Source organism: Cetorhinus maximus, chromosome 6 (assembly GCF_964194155.1).
Source record: "Cetorhinus maximus chromosome 6, sCetMax3.hap1.1, whole genome shotgun sequence".
NCBI classification, from domain to species: domain Eukaryota; kingdom Metazoa; phylum Chordata; class Chondrichthyes; order Lamniformes; family Cetorhinidae; genus Cetorhinus; species Cetorhinus maximus.
The window spans coordinates 19,330,471-19,345,997 of NC_135884.1; the positions used below are offsets into that span (position 1 = coordinate 19,330,471).

Consider the following 15,527-nt stretch of genomic DNA (forward strand, 5'->3'; position numbering starts at 1 on the left):
CTAGCCAAGAAATTAAAATTCTCATCTGAACTGCTGTTCTTTAGGAAAGAAGAATGTTATTCATAATCACCAGATATATACTGCTATAGATGGTCAGTGAAATAGTTTCCTAATTGCTGCAGATGGACTGCCAATTATTCAAAGAATCCTTTTGAACTAGAGTGTTATTCCCTATAAAGTGGTCCTTGAACATCTTTTGACTTTTGTTTTCAGGCAGGAAGAGTGGTATATCCCCTAAAAAATCCAAGTACTTGACCCCACTACAGCAAAAATTAAATGAGTTATATGAAGCTGTCAAAAACTACACAGACAACAGGGGTCGAAGATTGAGTGCCATCTTTCTCAGACTACCTACTCGATCAGAACTCCCGGATTACTATCTGACAATTAAAAAACCAATTGACATGGAGAAAGTGAAAAGTCACATGATGGCTAATAAGTACCAGGATGTTGATTCATTGGTTGATGAATTTGTGTTGATGTTTAATAATGCTTGCACATACAACGAACCAGAATCTCTTATTTATAAAGATGCACTTGTCCTTCACAAAGTCCTACTAGAAGCTAAAAAGGATTTGGATGGAGATGATGATGCACACATTCCCAATGTAAAGTTACTTATACAGGAGTTGATACACAACCTGTTTGTCTCCGTTCTTAGTCACCAGGATGATGAAGGACGTTGTTATAGTGACTCTTTAGCAGAGATTCCAGCCACTGATCCAAGTGTCCCTAACAAGCCACCTTTGACCTTTGATATTATTAGGAAAAATATTGAAACTAATCGATATGGAAGACTTGATGTTTTTCAGGAGCACATGTTTGAAGTATTAGAAAGAGCGAGGCGGTTAAACAGGTGAGCATATAGAAAAACACAGACTTTAACTTTCTTTGGGTTAACCCTTCACCAATAGCAAATATATATACTAAATATATACTACTAGATGTCTGCCATCATTTGAGGCCATTCGTAGAAAATGTGCTCAGTAGAAAGGAAGTGTGAGAAACATCAAGGGCAGAATTTTAGCCTTGGTTGGTGGGCGGGCCCCACCGGCTCGGCGATGGGCGGGCAGCCGAACTCCGCCGCCGAAACGGGGCCTGCCGCCATTTTGAGTGGGCGGGCCAATTAAGGCCCGCCCAGTGGCCTGCCCGACAGGAAGCACTATGTGCACTGCTCTCTGAAATTAAGTGCTGTCTCAGGGAGATTACTGACAGTCTAAAAAAACTTTAAAAATAGAAAAATTTAAAAAGTATTAACATGTCCCCCTCATGTGACAATGTCACACGAGATGGGACATGTTAATAAATATCACATAAAATTTATTAAAGTTTTTAAAAACGGACATGAAACCTCATCCCGCCAGTTTCATGTATTATCAGAAGCCCGCTGGGGCTCCTGGCCTGCCCGCCAGCCTTAAGGTTGGACGGGCAGGGTCTTTAATTATCTTAATTACCCTGTCAATGGCCTCAATTGGCCATTGACAGGTCGGCGGGCAAACAGCTGATTTCGCTGTCCGCCCGCCTTCCTAAAATTTTAAGCGGACTGGGATGACATTGGGGGTTGCTCCCAATGTCATCCCACGTCATTTTCCTGTCGGCGAGCGAGCCCCGCCCCCAAATCGCCGACAGGAAAATTCTGGCCCAAGTTTCAAGCATATTGTTAGTTTATTTTTTCTTCCCCATTATTAGTAAATCCCACCCTAAAAGTAGCAGTAAAAAAAATACATTTTTGTACTAAGTAAGGTGAGGAATGTTAGTACGTGGAAGGTTTCACTTTTGTGCATCCAGTTTTATTATCGGCTCTCTCAAGAATAGCATGTAGAGTGTATCTAGATTCAAAGTAAGACACCCATTAATTTTCAGCAATAAAGTGTATCAGAAGAGTATCTTTTTTTCCATTTCACACACAAGACACCCTTCTTGATTTCTGCAAATGATATACAGGGTACAGTCATATAGTAGTTTTGGTAGTGGCTCAACAACTTGGAAATTGGTTCAGATTCAGGTTGTGAAATTAAATTTGATAACCCTGGCAATTAGTGCAAAAAATATGGCCATGAATTCCCACTGGTTCACTAATGTCCCTCAGAGAACTTTCCAATATTATTGGTGTGACAGGTTCCTTTGCTACATGTTGTTTTAATACTCTCTGATATAGTCTAGGACACCAGTCAGTTGTAAAAACAATTAATATAAAATAAAAAGGCCCACTCATTAAATATAGCCACAGCAGTCACCCACATCCTAGATAATAATTGTTTTTGGAATTGCCAATTTATAAAAATGCTTATGCTGTAGACCTATGTATACAAAGAACTGGGTTGAGAAAACCTACAATTTTTCATCTTTAAAGTCCAGCAGTAAAGAAAACTCATCAGTTTGACATGGATTAAAAAAGAAAAGTAAATATCTGATAATCTGCTCAGTTGCTGCACATAAGAATTAAAGGAATGCATGATGACCTGCACAACCTCCTACCAAAAATGTATTTCTAGACTTTCCGAAGGCAGTGGGTAAATGTGCCGTGCAGTGTGGTACTCAGCCACTTCGATTCAATTTCTGGTCATGCTAAATTACTAGATCTCAGGCAGGACAGCAGCACAGTCACTTTTGACCTATGTGTTCTGGCTAAGGAAGGGAATAATAAATACAGTGTTTCCATTCCTGCTTGCAACACAGTGATCCATGTGTATGTCGTGGACATTGGATAAGAACAGGTTCTACCTTGGCTTTTATTGCCTTCCACTCCACCATACACGCAGCTGACTGTAAAAACTAAAAAAACTATAAACTAAACAGTACTGATACTGTTTAGACTTGAGCATGAACAGCCAATTGAGTGATGTACAGGAAGGCTGTCCAGACTACAGCGTATCACCACTTTCAAAAACAGATGAGGAAAATTAGAGAAGTTAATATTTGTGGAATGTAGAGGAGAATGCATTGAATAGTGTAGCATGTATGGTACTAACAACTAATTTTGTGGCCTACTTAGAACTGATTCTGAAATCTATGAGGATGCAGTGGAACTTCAGCATTTTTTCATTAAGATTCGTGATGAGCTGTGCAAAAATGGAGAGATTCTACTTTCACCAGCTCTCAGCTATACTCTGAAACACTTGCAGCATGACTTGGAAAAAGAAAAGAAGGAAAAACTACCAAAAGAGATAGAGGAGGATAAGCAGAAGAGAGAGGAGGAAAAAAAAGAGTTATCAGGTACTGTTTGTTTTGGGGTGTTTGTTTAAGTACAATCATCAGCACTTCTTTGAAGTAATAAAAACATTGCAAAAAATGTTGACACTCTTGGTAATTTTTGATTTTCTTTTATTTATTCTTTTCCGGGATATGGACATCGCTGGCTAGGCCAGCATTTATTGCCCATCCCTAATTACTCTTGAGAAGGTGATGGTGAGCCGCCTTCTTGAACCCCTGCAGTCCATATGGTGTAGGTACGCCCGCAGTGCTGTTAAGAAGGGCGTTCAGGATTTTGACTCAGCAACAGTGAAGGGACAGCAATTTAATTCCAAGTCAAGATGGTGTGCGGCTTGGAGGGGTGGTGTCCCCATGTGCCTGCTGCCCTTGTCCTTCTAGGTGGTAGAGATCTTGGGTTTGGAAGGTGTTATCAGAGGAGCCTTGGTTGGTTCTGCAGTGCACCATGAAGATGGTACACACTGCTGCCACTGTGCGTTGGTGGTGGAGGGAGTGAATGTTGAAGGTGGTGGATGGGGTGCCAGTGAAGGGGGAGGCTTTGTCCAGGATGCTGTTGAGCTTCTCAAGTGTTGTTGGAGCAGCACTCATCCAGGTAAGTGAAGAGCATTCCATCACACTCCTGACTTGTGCCTTGTAGATGGTGGACAGGCTTTGTGGAGTCAGGAAGTATTATTCGCTGCAGAATTCCCAGCCTCTGATCTGCTCGCCACAGTATTTATATGGCTGGCCCAGTTCAGTTTCTGGTCAATGGTAAACCACCCCCCCCCCCCCCCCCGCCCCAAGATGTTGATAGTGGGAGTTTCAGTGATAATGTTGCCATTGAACATCAATTGTAATATTGTAAGGGGCTACAAGTGTTTTGGGTTAGTTAATTAAGTTTTCCCTGTGCTTTTGGTCTCTATATCGCCTTGACATTTTGATGGGGCATGTTTCAGCAGGTGCTGATTACCTTCCAGTATCTTGCCCACATGGCCCTTCTTCATGTGTGACCTTTTGCTACAATAGTCAGCAGGTCATAGAGGTGTCCTACTTTTTAAAATTAATTCATATGGGTGTCACTGGCTAGGCCAGCATTTATTGCCCTACCTAATTGCCTTTGAGACGGTGATGATGAGCTGCCTTCCTGAATCACTGCAGTCCATGTGGTATAGGTCCACCCATAGTGCTGTTAGGGATGGAGCTCCAGGATTTTGACCCAGCGACAGTAAAGGAACAGCGATATATTTCCAAGTCAGGACGGTGAATGTCTTGGAGGAGAACTTCCAAGTGGTGGCGTTCCCATGTGTCTGGTTCCCTTTTACTTCTAAATTGTAGCAGGTGTGGGTTTGGAAGGTGCTGTCTAAGGAGCCTTGGTGAGTTCCTGTAGTGCATCTTGTAGATGGTGGTGGAGGGAATGAATATTTGTGGATGGGGTGCCAATCAAGCAACTGACCCAATTTTGTCCTCATCAGATGCTCCTATCATTTGCCCACTCACGATCAACTAACTCAACAAGGATCAAGGATTCAATCTTGGAAGTTTATCGTCTGCATGGTTCAGTTCCTTATTAAGCTAACAAAGCACACTGAAAAACAGAGCTGTATCTCAAACTAGAATATTGTGATTAGTGGAACTCTTTTGTTTTGAAAATACACAAGATTTGTATTTATAAAAAGCTTTAGAAGGCACTGCACTTTTGTTTTTTAAGTACATTTTAATCAGAAAACTAATTCTATAATCTGATGAACAGAATCTGAGAAAAATATGAATGATGATCACTCAGGGAGCCATGGAACATATGGGATCCAGCGTACTTATAGCCAAGACTGCAGCTTTAAAGACAACATGTACCACGTTGGGGATTATGTGTATGTTGAACCAGCTGAACCAAACCTCCTCCCTCACATTGTCTGCATTGAGAGACTCTGGGAAGATGACACTGGTAATGAATTCAAACAAACTTTTTGTCAAAGCTAAGTATAAGTCAACACTGAAAAAAATTAAAATTCAATTCAATTATCTTAAAAATAATGAAATCTCACTCATAAATTCAGCCTCCACAAACGCGAACAGACCACTTTCCAAACAAATTCCTAGTTTTTACTTTCTAAATTAGTTGAGATTTGCTTTATTTCATTTTAAGATTTACTCTAGTCAATATTTGTTGACTTCAGTCAATATGATCTTCAGTCACTTCTGCTTCTGTGTTCTTGCCACAGATCTTACAAGCACCTAGCATCCAAGAAAAGTATGTGTTTATTATTTCCTGATGATCCTTCATGTCAGAATTGTACAGCCAGTGCTGAGTTCAGCAGTAGAATCATTTGTGAACACTGGATTTGTTACAAAGACACCCTTAAAGTTCATGTCTTAACAGAAAGAGACTATCCGCTCCAGCTGATCAGAGCAACACAGCTCCAGATCAACTGAAGAGCCAAACTTGTTAGCTACTCTTAAGGAATTGCCCAAAAAAGCAGCACTAGCTGAGTTGTGTCCAATGTCAGAACAGCTAGAAGAAATGTTCTGGAACTTGTACAGCCTACTGCATCTTAAAATCAAACTGATAATAACGACAAAATTTGCAGTGTCATTACAGTATCACAATGATGACATGACAGTAGTATAGTAGAGAGTACTATTCTGAGGTTTGGTAACGTACTGAAAGCCTTACTCAGCATCTAGCAGTGTTATACCTGACCCGGGATTGCTTAAGGTTGACACTTGAGCACCTGAGATGGAAAATGTTCGATTCCTGGCATTAATTCACTTTGATATGTGCAACAATTAATAAAATACATTTTTTAAACATCAAGGTTAATATAATCTGACAGAACCTCTTTAATCAAAGTGACAATGTAACAAGCCAGAAACAAACAATATTCACTTCAAGTTAAATGAATATTGTGGCCTATATTGTGCCAAGCTCTTCTCAAGGTCTATGCCCTGGTAATTTCTTCCATTTGGATAATCTGTTAATTTATATGATGGAGATTGAATTCCATTCAGAGAAAGAAAACAACACATTTGACAGTCTGGTATCTGTGGCATTATCACTTAACTACCTGACTGTCTTTACAACTTGAATCACACATGGAATAAATATCACACAATTAAAAGTAAAATGTTCATTCATCACTTTTGGCTGGGAAACATGATGCCTTGGGCAATGCATTAATGATGTGTTTATCCACAGAGGTTTTAAGTTATACCTGTTTGCTTAAAAATTGCTTTTAAAATCAATTTTGTTGCTTTTTACTTTTTATTACTTTCCATGTTTTTTCAAACTGAACTATATTGTGCACAACATATTTTGTAGGTGAGAAGTGGCTGTATGGTTGCTGGTTTTATCGGCCAAATGAAACTTTCCACTTGGCCACACGAAAATTCCTCGAAAAAGAAGTTTTCAAAAGTGACTACTATAATAAAGTTCTAGTCAGCAAAATTCTAGGCAAATGTGTAGTTATGTTTGTAAAGGTGAGTATTTGTTTTCTAATTTATCCGTAGTTCCATTCACTGAAAAATGAAGAACTGTTGTGTAAGTTGCAGGTACAAAGCAGCTTGGTGATACAATATATTTTGTGTCCCAGTGTCACAGATTGGTAGAACACTTTACATCTATGATTCTCTGCACAAAGCATTTCTTACATCAATAATGCAGCTTTAAGAAGGTATTTAGAAAGCTAGATGTCTTCCCATGATGGGAATTGGGAGGGTCATCCTGGTCTATAACCTCTCACTGCCTAAAAGCTGGATTCAGGCCGGCATTTGTAGAGGCCTGCGAACAGTCAGGGAAGTTAAATGATCCAAATAGGCAAAAGGGAAAAAAATATGCTTTGCTCCCAACCGCACCCAATTTTATTCCCATTCCATTCCTCTCCTGAAAATGGTGACTCATTGAGATTTTGCCATCAGTCATCTGATATCTTACCCAAGTGGCCATTCTTCATTTATGAGACTGGATAGCAAACATTGAAGGACTTTTTGCAGAGAGGATACTACTGCAGATACAAATTTCCTAATTTAGCACATGCTGAGGATTGTATCTGGGAACTTCTGTTGTATATGGTTCCTTTATCCCATAGGTCCATTGGGGAGCATATGTATTGAGATTCCTCATTGAATTTCTTTTTATATTCACATCTGTCCATTAGGTTTTAAATAAATCCTTTTGCTATGACTCATATTTTGATTACAAATGATTTAGGCTCGGACTTAGGGATAGAAATTTATCTCAGGCAGTGGCACAAATGGGGCGTTATCAGATCGCTGCCATAAAACCAGCACTTGATTCGTTTCTATTGCACTCAATTGGAACTGAACATCAGATACTGCGTATAACAGGCAGCCGATCTGACACCACCTACTCTTCACCGAGATGAGTTTCTACCACTTAGTATTTCACTTGATTTTATCGGTCTTCGTGATTGTATTAAAGAATTTTTATTTGATTTTAAAATTGTTAATTTTTTTTATATTATCCGAACAATTTATTTTTTGAAAATAAGAACAACGTGGCGTGGATATAATGTGTTGTTAACCATTCCTTCCTCCTCTATCTAACAACAAATGTAGGAATACTTTAAAATTCGCCCTGAAGGCTTCAGAGATGAAGATGTATTCGTCTGTGAATCTCGATATTCGGCAAAAACCAAGTCTTTCAAAAAGATTAAATTGTGGACTATGCCTCTAAGTGCAGTGAAATTTGTTCCAAGAAACACTCCACTGCCAGTTGTTCGAGTTGCTTCTGTATTTGCTAATGCAGATAAAACAGAAAACAAAGAACCTGTTGAACCAATGCCTGAAGAAACCAAAGGTGACGAGAGTAACAGCATTATTGATAAGGTATTAACATTTATGTTATATAAGAGGTCAGGATGAAAGTTAGTTGCTATGTAAAAGGGCAAATTTGGGAGTTGGTAACAACATTGTCAGATAGAGTATGTATTTGGATTTTGTTTTCCAATATAGGTGGCAGCTCTGGTAGAAACATGTTTCAAGTAGCTTACATTGTTATACACTTCCTCATATTAATAGGAAAAAATTGTAACAATATGAAAGTTGTAATGTATCACGGGAATTTATTTTAATGATGTGATCCTCATCAACATTAAATCCAAGAGGTGTGATTCCATGAAATTAAAGGGACGTGGATACAAAATTGGCTGAAAAATAGGAAGCAAAGTGTAATGGTCAATGGATATTTTTTGGGCTGGAGGAAGGTTTGTAGTGGAGTTCCCCAGGGGTCGGTGTTGGGACCCTTGCTTTTTCTGATCTACATTAATGATCTAGATCTTGGTGTACAGGGGACAATTTCAAGTTTGCAGCTGATACGAGGCTTGGGAGCATTGTAAACTGCAAGGAGGACAGTGTAGAACTTCTAAAGAACATAGACAAGTTGGTGGAGTGGGCAGATAGGTGGCAGATGAAGTTCGATGCAGAGAAATATGAGGTGATGCATTTTGATAGGAAGAACCAGGACAGACAATATAAAATAATGGGTGAAATTTTGAAGAGGGTGCAGGAGCAGAAATACCTGGGTGTATATGTTTGAAGATCATTGAAGGTGGCAGGACAGGTGGGGAGAGCAGTTAATAAAGCATATAATATCCTGGGCTTTATTAATAGGGGCATAGAGTACAAGAGCAAGGAGGTTATGCTGTATTTATATAAGGCACTCATTAGACTGCAGCTGGAGTATTGTGTACAATTCTGGGCACCACATTATAAGAAGGATATGAACACATTGGAGAGAGTGCAGAAGAGGTTTACAAGAATGGTTCCAGGGGTGAGAAATTTTAGTTGCGAAGACAGACTGAAGAAGCTGGGACTGTTCTCCTTAGAGAGAAGGCGGCTAAGAGGAGACTTGATAGAGATGTTCAAAATCATGAAGGGGCTGGACAGAGTAGATAGGGCGAAGCTGTTCCCACATGTAAAAGGATCAAGAACAAGAGGGCACAGATTTAAGGTGATTTCCAAAAGAAGGAAATGTGATGTGAGAAAAAAAATTTCTGACAACAAGTGGTTTGAGTCTGGAATGCACTGGAAGTGTGGCGGAGGCAGGTTCAATCGAGGCATTCAAGAGGGCATCAGATGATTATTTGAATAGAAACAATGTGCAGGGGTATAGGGAAAAGGCAGGGCAATGGCACTAGGTCATAATGCTCATTTGGAGAGCCGGTGCAGACATGATGGGTCGAATGGCCTCCCCTGTGCTGTTAAAATTCTGTGATCTCTTGGAAATAGCTTCATAGAACTTGACATCTACACCAACTGCAGTACATGATCATAGGAAAATACAAAGAGGGGCAATGAAAAAGCATCCAGTTGATTAATGGTCACAAGTATCAATTTGGCTCAGTTGGTGGCAATTTCTCCCAGCTAGTCAAAAGATTTTGGATTCAAGTCTCATCAAAGATCTGAGTCCAGAACCTTCTCTGACACTTTGCCATATTGAAAATGGTGATGTCTAGCAGATGGGATATTAAACAGGAGCCCTTTCTGCCATGTACTGGCTAACATTTCTCCATCAAATGACACTACCTTGATGAGACAAAAGAGATGTAGTCAGTTTTGAGGGGCTACCTGGGAAAGCTCTCCACATCTTCTAGGGCTATCAAGCAAGTTCCAGAAAACCATTGTCACTCATGTGCCAACACTAGACATATTTAAATAACCTCTACTCAGCATGCCCAAACACTATAGAATTGTTAAGGACCAGGAAAGACCATTTTCCTCCATCAGTATAGTTCTAAAAGTCGCAGACTTCCTATCCAACTCTACATGTCATACTTTCAAAAGCCCTGTCTGACATAAATCTACATATCACTCTTAAAATTGATAATATCCTCCACTTTAGTGCTTCCATGAGTAGACTATTCCATACTTACCACCTTTTGTGTGGAAAAGTTACATCTTAACTGTGCAGTCACCCTTTCATATCTAAACTTGAATCCCTTCCCCATTAACCCAGATTTGCTGTTCTAATAATTGCGAGGCAGTTGACACTCGGTGTTTTTACAGGGTAAAACTGACAGCAGCTTCTGGCATCTGCACGTGCACAGTTAAACATAGAAATCTGCAATATGCTGTGAATAATAACCTGCTTCTTCATGGATGTGCCTTGATGCTCAGAGATCATTGTCATGCCACATAAACCTAGCTAATTACCCATTATTCTCATTCTTAAAAATGGCTGAAAAAGTTAGGTCTTGTTCAGTCAATGGGGTAAGTGCATTTTTAACACTGTCGTAAGTGATAATTACTGTTGAGCAACCTCTCTAGCCCTGAAAATATAATTTTGTCAAATATGGAGTCTCATTCCCTCAGAAAAGAAATTAATGTTGCAGATTTCTTTTTTTTAAATTTTTTTAATACATTATTTGCTTTGCCCCTATGTCTTTCCTATAATCTGTGTGTATGTCCTAACCTTTATTTTGTTTCCTGTACAATGATTTGAATATAATTGATACTTCCAGCTTTTTACATTTTTTTCTGGCTGTTTGAGGTTTAGTTAAACAGCCTTTCTGCTGCTTTCCTGCTCACAGAAGCCACAGATAGAGGGTGCCAAATTCAAACAGACGCAGGATTACTAGCAATCTCCATCAACAAGCTTGTGAAAAGTCTATGGGCAAGGTGAACAGCGAAAACTGTTCTTTCTCCGCTTCCAGCAAAAATCCAGGCTAAAATATTAGAGTTTTTGTTAAGCTGGTTCCCGGAGCAATGTTCAACATTATCTATTTCTTGTTGCTTTTTTCCTTAATGTAAATATTCCTAAGCATCTGGCATAGTTTTAAGAACTTTTCCGTTAAGAATGACAAATCCTTCTCCTGTGTTTTCTGATCTAACATCTCCTTATGTGGCTTGGTATCATGCTTTGTTTTATAATGCTCCTGTGAAGCAACTAGTGACGTTTTATTACATCAAAGGCGCTATATAAATTGTTGCTCTTCAGTGGGTTATTTGGAACTTCTTAAATTTGTGTTATTTCTTTTTTATTTTGTATTCCCACTTTTTATTTCCCAGCTTTATGACTTTGCATTTCTCTATAGTAAATGACATCTCCCACTTTTTGACCAAATTTCCCAGCTTCTGCAAAGCATTGTGCAATGTTATGTTGTTGCATTTAGCAAGTCTGGTATTGTTGCACTTGAGGTTTCCCTGACTATGTGAGGCTTGTATGTCCACAAATTTAAGAAGTTCCAAATAATCCATTTAACAACAATTTATATTTATATAGTGCCTTTAGCATAATAAACATCCCAAGGATTTTTTTAAATAAAAAGAAGTATGACACTGAGCCACATTAGGAGACATTTAGTCAGATGACTGAAAGGTCAGTCAAAGAGGTAGGTTTTAAGGAGGGCCTTAAAGAAGGAAAGTGAGGTGGTGAGGTGTAGTGGAGGTATTCCAGAGCTTGGAGGAAACTGGAGGCATGGCCACCAGTGGTGGAATGATTAAAATAATGGATGCATGGGAGACCAGAAGAAGGGCAGGACTGGGTGTTAAATTTTCTGGATACGAGGTGTGCAAGAGAGATAGAAAAGTAAAGACTCGGAGAAGGCGTGGCAGCATTGATTAATGCGAACATTCCAGTCCTCGAGACAGAGGATGTCTCTGACAGGTCAAGAACAGAAACTATTTGGCTCAAGCTAAGGAACAAAAAGATGCAGTTACATTGCTTGGTGTAGCCTATAGGTTGCCAATAGTGGGAAAGATGTAGAGGAACAAATTTGCAAGGAAATTACTAATAAGTGCAAGAATTATAGAGTAGTTATAATGAGGGACTTTAGTTGTCCAAATATAGACTGGGAAAGCAGTAGTGTAAAGGGCAGAGAGAGGCAAGATTTCCTAGAATTTGTTCAGGGAAGTTTTCTACAGCAGTATGTTTCCAGAACAAGGCACTGCTAGACCTTGGTTCTTGGAAATGAGGTGGGCCAAGTGCCAGTAGGGGAACATTTAGGGGACAGTGATCATTGTATCATAAGGCTTAGGTTGGCTATAGAGAAAGGTTAGGAGCAATCCAGAGTAAGAATAATTAGCTGGGGTAGAGCCAACTTCAATGGGGTAAGAATGAATCTGACCCAGGTAAATTGGAACCAAATATTGGCAGGCAAAACTGTAACTGAACAAAGGACTGTCTTGAAAGAAGAGAGAATTCAGGCACAGTCAAGGTATATTCTCATGAAGGGGAAAGGTAAGGCAAACAAATCTAGAGCTCCCTGGGTGACAAAAGATAGAGGAATTAAAATGAAGAAGAAAAAGTATGCTTGTGAGAGATGGATGATATAACCGAGAATTAAGCTGAATATAGAAGGTTCAGAGGGGAATTGATAAATCAGATAAAAGAAGCAAAGAGAGAGTATGAAAAGAGACTGGCAGCTAACGTAAAAGGGCATCCAAAAGTCTTCTATAGGCATATAAATAGTAAAAAGGTGGTAAAAGGAGGAGCAGAGTCAATTAAGGACCAAAAGGGGGATTTATGAATGGAGGCAGGAGGCATGGCTGAGGTATTAAATGAATATTTTACACCTGCCTTTACCAAGAAAGAAGACACTGCACAGGTCATGTTGAAAGAGAAGGTTATTCAGACACTTGAAGGGTTTAAAATTGATAAGGAGGGGGAATTGGATAGGCTGTACTTAAAGTTAATAAGGCACCAGGATCGGATGAGATGCATCCAAGGATACGGAGGAAAATGAGAGTGAAAATTGTGGAGGCACTGGCCATAATCTTCCAGTCTTCTTTAGGGTGATGCCAGAGGACCGGAGAATTGCAAATGTTACACCCTTTTCAAAAAGGATGTAAAAATAAGCCCAGCAACTACAGGCCTGTCAGTTTAACCTCAATGCTGGGGAAACTTCTAGAAACGATAATTTGGGTCAAAATTAATAGTTACTAGGGCAAAGGTGGGTTAATTAAGGAAAGCCAGCACAAATTTGTTAAGGGCAAATCATGTTTAACTAACGCTGAAATTTTTGGAGAGGTAACAGGGTTTTTTTTTAATTCATTTACGGGATGTGGGCATCCCTGGCTAGGCCAGCATTTATTGCCCATCCCTAATTGCCTTTGAGAAGGTGGTGGCGAGCTGCCTTCTTGAACTGCTGCAGTCTCTGTGGTGTAGGTACACCCATATTGCTGTTAGGGAGTTCCAGGATTTTGACCAAGCGACAATGAAGGAACAGCGGTGATATATTTCCAAGTCAGGATGGTGAGTGGCTTGGAGGGGAACTTTTAGATGTTGATGTTCCTTTGTATCTGCTGCCCTTGTCTTTCTGGATGGTTGATGAGGGTAATGTGGTTGATGTGGTGTACACAGACTTTCAAAAAGCATTTGATAAAGTGCCACACAACAGACTTGAGAACTCATGGAAACAAAGGACAATAGCAACTTGGAATTGAAATTGGCTGAATGACAATAAACAGAGTAATGGTTAATGGATGTTTTTCGGACTGGAAGAAGGTTTATAGTGGCGATCTCCAGGGATCAGTGTTAGGACCCCTACTCTTCATGATACATATTAATGACCTAGACCTTGGTGTACTGGACACAATTTCAAAATTTGCAGATGATACAATACTTGGAGGTATTGTGAACTATGAGGAGGATAGTGAAGACAGTTTGGTGGAATGGGTAGACAAGTGGCAGATGAAATTTAATGTGGAGATGTGTGAAGTGATTAATTTTGGTAAAAGGTACAATTCTAAAGGGGGTGCAGGAGCAGAGGGACCTGGATGTATGTGTGCATACATTATTAAAGGTGGCCGGACAGGTTGAGAGAGCTGTTAATAAAGCATACAGCAGCCTGAGATTTATTAATAGGGGTATAGAGTACAAAAGAAAGTCCAGTTCTGGGTGCCTCACTTTAGGAAGGATGTGAAGGCATTACTGAGAGAGCAGAAAAGATTCTTGTGAATGGTTCCAGGGATGAGGAGCTTCATTTATTTAGATTGGAGAAGTTGGGACTGTTTTTCGTGGAGAAGAGAACATTGAGAGGAGATTTGATAGAGGTATTCAAAATCAAAAAACTGTTCCCATTGGTGGAAGGATTGAGACAAGAGGACAGAGATTTAAGGTAATTGGCAAAAGAGGCAATGGCGACATGAGGAAAAGCTTTTTCACGCAATAAGCGGTTAGGATCTGGAATGCGCTGCCTGAGAGTATAGTGGAGTAGATTCAATTGGGGCATTTAAGAGGGAATTAGATTATTATCTGAAAAGGAAGAATGTGCAGGGCTACAAGGAGAAGGCAGTAGAGTGGCACTAGGTTAATTGTTTCTTTTGTAACCATTCTGTGAAAATTATTGGAACCCATAGCTTTGAACATACAATTTCTGAGAGTGCATTTTGTTAAGAAAAAAGCTGTTATTCTCCCAATTTTTGTTCAGAGAAATTTCACCTCTTGATCTATTATTAGAATTATTTTGAGTTATCTTTTATTTTATTTACATTGCCTGTTGCTTTCATAACCTTGTGGACTTCACCTTGTCTCATGTGATATCTGCAGTGCTCTGCCCATATGAGAGTTCACTGCAAGGACACTGCGAATTCAGACTGTAAATGATACAAATGTAATTAGCAAAGTCTCATTTTGACCTACGTATGCATCCAGACTACATGATGTATTATGCAAGGGGAACTCAACTGAAGCCGGAATACCACTGCAACTTGCACAAGATTGTCAAAACTGATTTCCAGACTAGTCATTTATCTATTTTTTTCTGAACTCAGTTTTGCTGGGTTCAATTTTCAGTGTTGTTTATTGTCAGTAGATGTAACATGCAGTCGTTATAGACAATATTACTTACTCAATCTGTCTGCCCAGGAACGAGAGGATGTGCCAGTGGAAATTTCAAATGGAGAACCAGGCTGCCAGTATTATGAGCAGCTTCACTATAATGACTTGTGGCTCAAAGTTGGAGATTGTGTGTACATAAAATCACATGGTTTAGTGCAACCCCGTGTAGGCAGGTCAGTAACTTACAACTCAAAATATTTAAATTATAATGCAAGTTTTCACTTTTCATCATCTGCGTAAGTTTTTGAGAAATATTATTGCCAACAGTATTCGGTTATTGGTATAACATAAACAGAATTATTTTAATCCTCAGTATTATTTGTTACAATCCCCATGAAGATCAACAAACCGAAAGAACCAAATTTACGGAACGATTCTTTTTATAATTTTTACTTTACCGATCAGACCAAAATCAGCATAAATTAATAGGCAAATCAGTCAATTTAAATCATAAATTACATATTAAATAGTAGATATAACAATGATAGATCTCATTAATGACACCAATTTTAGCCACAAGGTCCTTCTAGGCTCTGATCTTCCT

General features: G+C 39.3%; 1 protein-coding gene across 1 annotated transcript in view; it reads left to right on the top strand.

Annotated features, from left to right (window-relative positions):
• The window catches only part of pbrm1 (polybromo 1), an 82,317-nt gene that overhangs the window by 45,299 nt on the left and 21,491 nt on the right, over positions 1 to 15,527 (top strand). The window contains exons 17-22 of the mRNA XM_078543331.1: positions 214 to 856; positions 2,996 to 3,216; positions 4,940 to 5,131; positions 6,506 to 6,663; positions 7,762 to 8,031; positions 15,011 to 15,156. Of these exons, the coding sequence (XP_078399457.1) occupies positions 214 to 856; positions 2,996 to 3,216; positions 4,940 to 5,131; positions 6,506 to 6,663; positions 7,762 to 8,031; positions 15,011 to 15,156 (1,630 nt within the window). The remainder of the gene's footprint in view (positions 1 to 213; positions 857 to 2,995; positions 3,217 to 4,939; positions 5,132 to 6,505; positions 6,664 to 7,761; positions 8,032 to 15,010; positions 15,157 to 15,527) is intronic.